This window comes from Octodon degus, unplaced genomic scaffold (genome assembly GCF_000260255.1).
Source record: "Octodon degus isolate 3935 unplaced genomic scaffold, OctDeg1.0 scaffold00148, whole genome shotgun sequence".
NCBI classification, from domain to species: Eukaryota; Metazoa; Chordata; class Mammalia; order Rodentia; family Octodontidae; genus Octodon; species Octodon degus.
This window is the reverse complement of record NW_004524724.1, coordinates 4,928,203-4,939,444: the sequence shown is the minus strand read 5'-3', so window position 1 is coordinate 4,939,444 and position 11,242 is coordinate 4,928,203. Positions and strand designations below refer to the sequence as shown.

The 11,242-nt window shown below is 56.1% G+C and overlaps 1 protein-coding gene across 1 annotated transcript; it reads left to right on the top strand.

The window, feature by feature from the left end:
• The first annotated feature begins 1,797 nt into the window (after window positions 1-1,797).
• Odf1 (outer dense fiber of sperm tails 1) lies at window positions 1,798-7,114 on the top strand. Its single transcript, XM_004642256.2, has 2 exons — window positions 1,798-2,241; window positions 6,590-7,114. The coding sequence occupies exons 1-2, from the start codon at window positions 1,922-1,924 to the stop codon at window positions 7,029-7,031; spliced, it is 762 nt and encodes a 253-aa protein (XP_004642313.1). The 5' UTR covers window positions 1,798-1,921; the 3' UTR covers window positions 7,032-7,114.
• The last annotated feature ends 4,128 nt before the right edge of the window (window positions 7,115-11,242 follow it).

Below are 11,242 nucleotides of genomic sequence, written 5' to 3'. Positions count from 1 at the left end.
TCCGGTGGAAGCACACGCATAGTGGCCGCTTCAGAGGGCAGCCGGGAGCCACCAGGACCCTGCCCCTCACTGGGCCCTGGGCCTGAGGCCCCACAACCTGGGTCACCTGTCCAGCTCAGGTGCGAGAGCCACATGGCCAGGCTGGCGCAATGAATGGCGTCCCCAGCAGCTGGAAGTGGTGAGGCAGAGGGATCATGGGCAGCAGTAATGGCATGGTCTGGCCCCAGGGGTGGCAAGGTGGCAGGACCCTCCCTCCCTGCCAGCCCCAGGGGGAGCTATGGCTGCTGCCACTGTGTGCAGCAGGTTGGGGCAGACACTGCTCAAGGGACAGCAGGACTCAGGACATCGTATTTCCAGGTGCTGTGATCCAGCAGGTATGTGTGCACGTGGACACACACACAGAGTCTGGCCCCACCCCCAGGGCAGCACAGCTGGGGACATGAAGACCACCTGTGCAGAGGAGGGTCCATGCATCCCATCCCAGGCAAGGATAGGACAGGGGATGCAACCTTCAAGAGTCACAGGACCAGGGAAACAAGTGCTGGTGACGGGGGGGGGGGGGGGGGTCGCACAGACCCCTCTGGCCACCTCACACTGTGAGCTTTTGTCCTTCAGTGTTCAAGGCAGGATGGTCGCAGCCTTCTTGCCTCAGGCTCTCGGGTGCTGGGGTCAACGGGCACCGTCACACCCAGATCCTGATCCTTTTTAGAGGACAGAGAGAGGGGAGTTTGACGGGAGACAGGCTGGAGAAGCTGAGGGACCACAGAGTTTCGCCCAGGAACCACTGGGGAGGGGGCCACGGCTCAGATGGCTGGGAGACGGGGATGATGACCCTACCGGGCACCCCAGCCATCCCTGTGGCTATGACCCCACCAGAGAGCCTTGTCCAAGCTGGGCGTGGTGGTGCACACCTGCAATCCCAGTACTCGGGAGGTTGAGTCAGGAGGATCTCTGCAAGCTTGAGACTATAGCTCAAAGCCAGTGTGAACTGCATAGTGAGACCCTTTCTCAAAAAGACAAAGCAGGAGTCAGAGATATAGCTCAGTGGAACAGCACCTGCCTAGTAAGTACAAGGTCTTGAGTTTGATTCCTAATACAAAAAAAAAAAAAAAAATCAAAAAGACACAATGCAACAGAGAGCCCTGTCCTCTCCCATGCCTGGGTCACCTCTGCTGCGTCCTACACCCTGGGTGAGGATGTCCTCTCACTCCAGCTTCCGCCAGGACAAAAGACCCTGGTGACTCACCTTTCACCAGCTCCAGTGGGATTCAGGCCCCGTGTGCCCTGAACATGCCTGCAGACGTGCCTTCACCACACCCGTGTCACCTGCCCCCAAACGCCCCGTGCTCTACTTCACGACAGGACAGAGGGCACAAGGCCACACGCCTGCCAGCCCTCCACTGAGGAGCCTGAGACAGGAGTGTCTCTGTGAACTGCAGATTGAAGCCCTGTCTCAAAAAAAAAAAAAAAAAAAAAAAGCCAAGAACACATGAAGGACATCGAGGGCAAAGGAGGAGGAGGACCAGAGGAGACTTCTGGAGCCAGAGACCTTGGAGGACGAGAGCCCGGCTGCACACAGACCAGGCCCAGGGTGGTGGAGGGAAGGGGCCTGGACACTCCTGCCACCAGTGCCACCACCCTGTCCCTGAACACACTCAGCCAGGGCACCTGGGAGACCCATGGGTGGGAGGGACATGAAGCCTGGGACAATTCTGACAGTTGCTTTGTGACCCGGCGGTTCTCACGGAAACGGGAGGCTATGACACGCATGGGGTGGTGAGGTCACAGAGCGCCGGCCTTCAAGTCCACAATCAATGTGAGCCGTGCCTAACTTTAAGAGCAACCTCTCCAAGGAGTGTGGAGCAATTTTTTTCCCTGGGTGCCCTTTCTGAGGTACTCACTGAACAACGAGGTGTGACTCATGGCTGCACTGAGTTGTCTCCTGGACAGTGTGAAGAGGGACATCAAGAAGGTGGACCGCGAGCTGCGGCAGCTGCGCTGCATCGATGAGTACAGCACGCGCTGCCTGTGCGACCTGTACATGCACCCCTACTGCTGCTGCGACCTGCACCCCTACCCCTACTGCCTGTGCTACTCCAAGCCCACGCGCTCCTGCGGCCTGTGCGACGTCTACCCCTGCTGCCTGTGCGACTACAAGCTGTACTGCCTGCGCCCGTCGCTGCGCAGCCTGGAGCGCAAGGCCATCCGGGCCATCGAGGATGAGAAGAGAGAGATCGCCAGGTGAGGGCTGGGCCGTGGGCCAGGCGGGCGTGGGGGCCTGGGTGCTGAGGAGGGGAGGCGAAGTGAGCACGCTTGACAGGTGGCAAGCGCTCCCCAGCCCCGCACTGGGGAGGCCGAGACAGGAGGATCACTCCAAGTTAAGCCAGCCTGAACTGCGTCGTAAGACCCTGTCTCAGAAAGACAAAACAAAACAAAAAAGATGAGAAGTGTTCGACATACTGGCTCTGGGGACTGAGGAAAGAGAAGAGGGAAGGGCTTAGTGCCCCATGATAGGAGCTGAGATCCCCCAAAGACAGGGCAGTGCTGCAGGTCGGCGGGGCTGGTGCTGGTTTACAGCAAGGATGCCAGCTTGTGAAATACAGGACTTTCATGAGGGACAAAGCAACGGGGTATTGATCTCGTGTAGTGCACAAGTGTTTAAGCCAGCACGCTGGCGGCTGAGGCAGGAGGATTGCTGAGTTTGAGCCCAGCCTGGGGTACTTAGTGAGACCCTATCTCAGAAAACAAAAAGAAAGAGGGGGAGGGAGGGAGGGAGGGAAGGGAGGAGAGGAGAGGAGAGGAGAGGAGAGGAGAGGGGAGGAGAGGAGAGGAGGGAGAGAGGAAAGGAAGGAAAGAAGGAAGGAAAGAAGGAGAAAGGGAGGGAAGGAAGGAGAGAAGGAGGGAAGGAGGGAGTGAAGGAAGGAAGGAGAGGGAGGGAGGGAAGGAAGGAAGGAGAGAAGGAGAGAGGGAGGGAGGAAGAGAAGGAAAAAAGGAAGGAAGGAGAGAGGGAGGGAAGGAGGGAAGGAAGGAGAGAGGGAGGGAAGGAAGGAAAGGAAGGAAGGAAGGAGAGGAGAGGAGAGAGGAAAGGAAGAAAAGAAGGAAGGAAGGAGAGAGGGAGGGAGGGAAGGAAGGAAGGAGAGAAGGAGAGAGGGAAGGAGGAAGAGAAGGAAAGAAGGAAGGAAGGAGAGAGGGAGGGAAGAGAGAGAGGAGAGGGAGAGAGAGAGAGAAGAAAGAAAGAAAAAGAAAGAAAGAAAGAAAGAAAGAAAGAAAGAAAGAAAGAAAGAAAGAAAGAAAGAAAGAGAAAGAGGCATGGTTAAGAGGCATTTGGAAGTAGCCGTCTCCATGTGTCTTGTGGTCCTGTGGAAAGCTGCTGTGTGAATTTGGACTCCTGCAGCAGCTGCAGGAGGAGCCATCAGACCCAGGAGCCCGGCTTGGGGGTGGCGGGCCTTCCGCTGTATGGGGACTCCCGCCCCGCCCCAGGGCTTAGCACCCACCTAGAAGAGACCGCTTTGTGGCCCCTCCACTGCAGAGAGGCCATGCAGATAAACTAACAAGTTCTTCACTGAACTGGCTGATCAACATTTTGTTGTATTTTGTTTTTGAGACAGTGCCTTACTCTGCAGCTCAGGTCGTCCTTGAACTGGTGATCCTCCTGCCTCTGCAGGAGGTGTTTTCTTTTTTGGTAGGAAAGGCTGTCCTCTCCTCACTGTCTGTATAGGCCATTTAATCTATTGCTTTTGATGACAAAGTCAGTGGAAAGCCCTGTACCCTGGAGAGACAAATTATGGCCACAGCCACACACAGGAATAATATGCGGTGCTTGATGAGGCATCTTAGGTATTGATGTCTTAAGTGAGAAAAGTCAGGTGCAGAAAACTGCACGAAATATAGTATATTGTTTAAAAGATGGACATAGATAGGTAAGATGCAGGTAGGAATGGATCATGGGTGCTAATGGGTAGGTGGGTGGGTGGGTGGGTGGATAGAGCCCCTTCACAGCAGTGGGTTTCGTTGGAAGAGGCTCTGGGCTCTTTCCTGCCCAGGTCAGGTATGCATCCCCTCCTCAGCTGGGACAGAGTGGTCCCCTGCAGATCCACCCTACTGCTTGGACCTGCACTCGTGTGGGCTCCTCAGGGGCAGAACTTGAGCCTCCTGGGCGCAGGGCTGCAGTGGCCACAGTCCCAAGCAGGTGGGCAGCAAGGCTGGGTCCCGGCCCCACCTCAGCACACTGCAGTGCCCACTGGCCACTTGCTGGTCCCACAGTCACAGAGGGCAGCCCTCTGTGCCTGGCCATTGGCACCGTGTCCTGAGACCCCACTCTGCTGGTGAGACTTCTCCTGATAATGGCACCAGTGACCTCCTGGGTCTCTGATGCGACATCCTGATTGGAGGAAACAGCCTCCCAACAGCCCAGCAGGAGGAGGCTGCAGGCTGGACCTGAGCTTGGCCTTTTGCCTGTGAACCCCAACTTTCCATCTCCCTGAATATAGCAAAAACATCACCAGCCCCAGCCCAGCCTCAGCGACTCCCTCTCCCCATGTCCTCTCACTCTGGCACTGCCGCTTCATCCCTGAGCTGCTCCCGACCTGGGCCAAGCACAGCGGAAGCACCCTGTCCATTCTGTTGTCTTCAGTCTTTGTTTTGTTTTTTTAACCCAGGGTCTCGCCATGCAGTCCAGGCTGGCCCTTGAACTCACTCTGGAACCCAGGCTGGCCTTGAACTCACAGTGATCCTCCTGCCTCATCCTCCTGAGTGCAGCCTCCCCGTAGACCTTAGCTCATTGCTAGGGGCCTCCAGCCATGGTCATTTGAAACTTGGATGATGGGCAGCCTGTGGGAAGGACCCAAGAAGAGGATTCGCTCTACTCTCCGGCCCTGCAGGACAAGTTAGAAGCCTGTGGCTCAGCCCTGCCCAGGCCCAGAACTCAGGGATGGGACAGACACCTGCATGGCCAAGGGACCTGCTCCCTGCCTGGCTCCCTGCCTGGCTCCCCCCAGCTTCCTGCCGAGTGCCTTTGACCAGAAGGAGAAGCCGGGAGCGGAGTGAAAGAGAAATGCAAGAAAGCGGGGGACAGAGAGAGGAGCGGCTAGACATCCTGCTCAGGGCTGGATGCCCTCGAGGGTCAGTCGCCTCACCAGGCAGGAGTCAGAGTGCAAGTTCCTGAAAGCCCTCCCTGCGCTTCTGACCACCTTCTGCAGGAGAGAGAGACCTGGAGTCAGGCCACTTCCCAGGGACCTCAGCTAGGGGACCCTGAGTGGTCACTGCAGGTCAAGGAGCTGTCATGGCAAGAAGAAGAAAAGGGGAAAACCCGGTAACAAAATACACAGAGTGGGCTAGACCCCAGAGCACATGCGTGTCCTCCCAGCACTAGGGAGGCTGAGGCAGGAGGATTGCCACTAGTGCAGGGCCAGCCTGGATGACGCAGCAAGACTCTGTCTCGAAGGACCACACCAAACCCAACAAAATAATTTCACAGCACACACACGAAAGTGTTGCTGTGGGCACGCAGAAGCACAGTCTCACCCTGACGCGGGGGGTGTGGTGCGAGCTGTGGGTGATTCACTGATTGATTGTTCCTGAATGGTGCTGGGGACAGGAGCCCAGGGCACTAGGCAGAGCTCTTCCACTGGCTTTGTCCCCTCCTGGGGCCCAGGGCCCGCTTTTCGTACCTCTATCTCTCCTGGCTTCTCCACAGTGACCCCATGTGACCTGTGTGACAACAGGAAGGGACATTTAAAACAGAAAGGCCATGGCCATGGTCTCTGGGCACCTGGACTGCGTGATGCCTGAGCAGCGGTCCCAGACACAGTGCAGGAAACAAGCTGATGTCCCTGCCACACGCCCAGCGCTGCGCTCATTCAGCCGAGCCCGCAGCAGCCAGAAGCTAGGAGGCTCATCGTCCTCGCTCACAAAGGGGAAACCAAGGCACAGAGAAGCCAAGTGACTTGCGCATCACTGCCGGGCTGGCCTGCGGCGCCCTCTGCTGAGCCTACAAACTGCTGTCCCTCTCGCAGTGACCACAGGAGCCCAGCACCATGCCCATTAGCAGGGTTTCCTGCTTGTCCAGCGTCCACATTTCCACTGCAACCTAGTGCAGACTTTTTGTTTGAGACAGGGTCTCATTGCGTAGTCCAGACAGGCCCTGAACTCCCAGCAATCCTCCTGACTCAGCTTTCTGGGATTATAGGTGTATACCACCACACCTGACCTTAATTTTTTTTTCCATTCACCTATTTATTATGGTACCAGACACTGAACCCAGGGAGCACTGAACCCCAGCTCCAGCCCGTTTTGTTAGTTTGAAACTGAGATGAGGGTTTGCTCAGTTGTTTAGGCTGGGTTCGAACCTGCACCTCACGCCTGGATGTGTTCACCTACCTGTTGTCAGCAGAAGTTGACCTGTAGGACAATGGGGCTCCTGAGGCACATGCCTCCAGCGCTGGGGAGGCTGAGGCAAGAGGATCGCTGAGAGCTCGAGGCCAGCCTGGGTCACCCAGAAAGACCCTGGCTCAAAAGGAAAAAGAAAAGGACCCGCTGGCCAGGCTGCATCTGAATCAGGCTGAGCCTCATCCCACTTTCTCATCCCCAGGCTCCGCAGAACCACCAACCGGCTCCTGGCCTCCTCGTGCTGTAGCAGCAACATCCTGGGCTCCGTGAACGTGTGCGGCTTCGAGCCAGACCAGGTGAAGGTGCGCGTGAAGGACGGCAAGGTCTGTGTGTCAGCCGAGCGCGAGAACAGGTACGACTGTCTGGGCTCCAAGAAGTACAGCTACATGAACATCTGCAAGGAGTTCAGCCTGCCACCCTGCGTGGACGAGAAGGACGTCACCTACTCCTACGGGCTGGGTAGCTGCGTCAAGATCGAGTCCCCCTGCTTCCCCTGCACATCACCCTGCAGCCCCTGTAACCCCTGCAACCCCTGCAACCCCTGCAGCCCCTGCAGCCCCTGTAGCCCCTGTAGTCCATGTGACCCTTGCAGCCCCTGTTACCCCTGTGGTAGCCGCTTTTCCTGTAGGAAAATGATCCTGTAGACGCTAGCGCAGCATCCCTTGCCCTTGTGGGCAGCCGGCCTCATAGGACAATAGGCACGTAGGACAGTAGGACAGTGAATACACGCTTGCAACCTATGTGGGCCTTGTCCTTTGTGGGGCATCTGCGGGGGCAACCAGGCAGGAGGACTCAGTGGTGGGGTGAAGCCTCTGCCTCTGTCCCACTCTTTCCTGAGACCACTGCATCCCATAGCAGGAGACTACCCAGGTCTGTCACACCAAGGGGCCCAGGGGGATGGTGGAGCCAGCAGCGTCAGAGTGCTTTCCATGGCTGCCCATGAGAAACACAGATGGGCCATGCCCCTTGAGTGTGGTGGGGCTGGGATTTTACTGGGGCAATGATTCGAGTTCTAAAGTATTGCCCAGGGTGGTGGCACACAGCTGTCATCCCAGCACATGGGAGGCTGAGGCAGGAGGACTGCAGTGAGTGAGGTCAGCCTGGGTACATATTGAGATTCTATCTCAAAAACAGCAAAAGAAAACAAGACATAGAAAGAGTATGGGGTGGGGCACGCTCCCTGACCCACAGCCAAGGGTCTACGCACCTGCCACACCTTGACGTTCCTGGGACTTGGGGGCTGGGAGTTCTGGTTCACTGCAGTGTGCTGCTTCCTCGGGACCCACAACTACTGCCTCCTGTGTTCATTCCTGACACTGCTTTCAGAACTGAAGTTGAGTCCAAAGTCTGGTTTGGAAAAGCCAGACTTTGTGCACTTGATAGTGTGGGCTGCAGAACCCGAGACCCGGGGCTGAGCCGCAGCTACCGTGCATGCTGGCAGAGATTGGAGGGTGGAGAGATGAAGACGCCAGGAGGGAACACACAGAGCAACTGAGCCCTGCGGTCTCAGGGTCCTCTTCATTTCTCAGCACTGTGGGCTGGACCCTCAGTGTCAGCTCTGGCTGAGCATGGAGCTCACCCAGCAAGCTGTGGAAATACAGGTGCTGGATGTGGGGAGCCCTTGCTAAGGGCTTGCATAAATTTTCGGGGGGGACAGAATCTCACTATATAGACTAGGTTAGTCTCAAATTCACAGGGAATCCCCCACCTCAGCTCCTGAGTGCTAGTGTGACAGGTGGTGCCACCACACCTGGCTAAAAAAAAAAAAAAAAAAAAAAAATTCAAGGAAAAAAATTACCAATGCTTGGGTCCCATCTGCAGAGTCTCTGAGGTCCCAGCCTTGAGAGGCATCCTCCCCCGGGTGGGGCAAGCCCGAGCTGAGAGGGAGGGGTTTGGGGGGATCTTTGAGCTTTCTCAACATCTTTTTATTTTACTTTTGGTGGTCCTGGAGGTTGGTCCAAGGCCCCTGCACTGAGCTATATCCTCAGTCCTTTTTTTATTTTTTAGTTTGAGGCAGGGTCTTGGGGAGTTGCTAAATTCCCCAGGCTGGGATCAAATGTAAGGCCCTCCTGCCTCAGCCTCCCAGAACGAACCCCCAGGTGGATGGTATCCCTATGGCATGTGCAGCAGCTCCAGAGCTATCTGTGGGTGTGGAGCTGGGCGGAGGAGGTGCAAGGCTGGCCCCGTCTGAGGGCTTGGCTGGGGTCCCCAGCTGGGCTGAGCCTGAGCACAGTGCACAGGTGCGGGGAGGGGCAGCTGCCATGTGCAATGTCCTCACGTGGTAGGACAGAGCCCAGGCGGGGACAGTTCGCCAGGGCCTTCAATGCTGTATGCAGAGCAGGTGGAGGCAGCCCGGCTGGCTGAAGGTGGCTTCTGGGCTACTTTCCAGTGGAGAGCTGCCTAACTAGATGGTGATAAGGGTGCACCAGTGATGGCCAAGAGGACATCTGTCCCCGACCACTGTCATGTACTTCATTTCTTTCAAAACTCATACTGACTTTACAAAATGGTAGTGATGGTCCTCAGATGACCCTTTATTTTTTTTAATTTTTATTTATTTATTTATTTTGCAGAACCAGGGATTGAACTCAGATCTTTGCGTTTGCCAGTCAAGCGCTTATCCTACTGAGCCATCTCCCCAGCCCCGCTCAGTTGACTCTTGCTCAGTCTTTGTAAAGAGTTTTATTCAGGAGGCTGGGCGCAGTCGCAGTGGTAAGAACCTGCTCTAGTGTAAATACGAGATGACACAGGGCAAGCTCCCTCTGACCCCTAACACATTTTTCAAGTTAGATTGAGCTGGCATGGTGGAGCACGCCCATTACCCCCACAGCCAGGAGGCTGAAGCAGGAAGGTCGCCACAGTGGTCACCAGCCCAGAGGACAGACGTGTGCCCACATCCAGGGGACACTTCCCATAGCCCAGCTGGGTTCTACACTTACAGCACTGGGAGAATCCAGGGCCAGGTCATGGGATGGGGTGACAGGATGGCATGTGTCACCTCTGGGCCCAGCCTAGCACCCTCCTGCCACAGATCTAGGTCCTCCTGAAATGCACCCTGCTGGCCACTTTGGCAGTGGGAGCTGCTTACTAATATCTGTGTGCTGGGACCAAATCTAGGGCCTCGTGCAGCTCTGCATGTGCTCACATCCCGAGCCCCAAGGTTTGCTAAGTTCCCGAACTCAGCTGAGGCCAGTGGTGCACACCTGTTAGTCCAGCATTCTGGGGGGCTGAGGCAGAAAGACTGTAAGCCCAAGTCTAACATGGACAACGCAGCAACTTAACAAGACCTCGACTCCCAATGAAGAATAAAAAGGGTGGGGACAGAACGCAGCTCAAGGTCCTAAGCTCAACCGGCACATAAACAAATGCATTGTGCAGAGCTCCCCAGCAGTTGAACACCCTCCTGAGAGGGCAGTGGGACACCAGGCTCGGTCTCCCTGGGAAATCCTGGGGCAGCCATGGCCCCGGCTGTGTGGACAGCACAGAAACAGCACACAGAGCGCAATGCCCCCCACAAAGCCTGGGTGGAAGCTGAGCATCCCAAGGTCTGGGAGGGAGGGAAGGAGGTCACTGCACAGAGGCTGGCAGAGGCAGACAGGGAGGAAGGCCTGAGGCCTCCCCACCACCGCCCCAGTTTGAGGCCAGCCCAAACTACACAGCCAGACCCAGTGTGGAAAAACAAATAAGTAAGGGAATTGCTGATAGCAGGGTGTTAATAGAAGGGCTCTGGGTGTTGGGCCATTAGTAATGATTTTTATTTTATATTTTACTTACATTTTTTGGTTCTTTGAAACAGGGTCTCTTAGGGCCAGCCAAATAGCTCAGTGGATTAAAGTGCCTGCAAGCAGGTGCAGGGGCCAGGGGTTCAATCACCAGGCCTGCCTTGCCAGCCCTGCTGCCCGGGCGCACTGAGATGGCGACTGAGGCTGGGCGTGGTGGCGTACACCTATAATCCCAGCTCTTGGGAGGCTGTGAACAGGCGGATCACTACGAGTCTGATCTAGTGGTAAGACCCTGAACACCCTGAGGACCCTTCCCTAAAATTCAAAGAGAGAGAGAGAGAGAGAGAGAGAGAGAGAGAGAGAGAGAGAGAGAGAGAGAAACAGGGTCTCCTTATGTAGCCCACACTGCCTTGCACTCATGGTGATCCTCCTGCCTCAGCCTCCCAAGTGCTGGGATTACAGGTGCACCTGGCTATTTTATTTATTTTTTCATGGTGCTGGGGATGGCCCTAGGATGGTCCAAATGCTAAACATATGCTCTACCACTGAGTCACAGCCTCAGGCCTTCAGGTGTTTTCCTGGGAGCTATGGGTTGGACACTAGGCAGAGAGGAAGAGGAAGGAAGAAGGGTCCCACTGGGGGACACACAAAATTCCATCTACAAATCTCAAAACAGTTATCCTTAGAAGGAACAGCAGCCAGGTGTGGCACACATCTGTCATCCCAGCACTCAGGAGACTGAGGCAGGAGGATCACCGCCAGTTAGAGGCCAGCCTGGACTCCATGGTGAAACTCTTATTTAAAAAAAAAAAGGAAGATAGATGGGGAAAGAGGAGCCAGATGTCAAGGCACTCCCAGGACTGCCGGAGCCCCTGGCCCAGGACAGAATCCAGCCCTGAGGAACTTCTTGGGCTTTGGTGTCCATAGCAGAGGCTCAAGTAGTCATTACTGTCGCACCTGGGTTGTCCTGCTCCGGGCCGGGGGGCCTCTGGGACCCCTAGGGCAGTGCTGTCAGCCCCTGGAACCTGCAATCCTGCATCTCTTGGAGGGGCCAGACCGACATGCATTGAGATGTTACAAACAGGTTTTCTAGGTTGGCCGCCCTTCCCAAAACCCCCACTGCAAAGTACTGG

Excerpts from the sequence above, each read along its gene's own strand:
- Odf1 (XM_004642256.2), top strand. The coding sequence starts at position 1,922 with ATGGCTGCACTGAGTTGTCTCCTGGACAGTGTGAAGAGGGACATCAAG. Across the intron at positions 2,242-6,589 it reads GAGAAGAGAGAGATCGCCAG|GCTCCGCAGAACCACCAACC; the intron begins GTGAGGGCTGGG and ends TCTCATCCCCAG.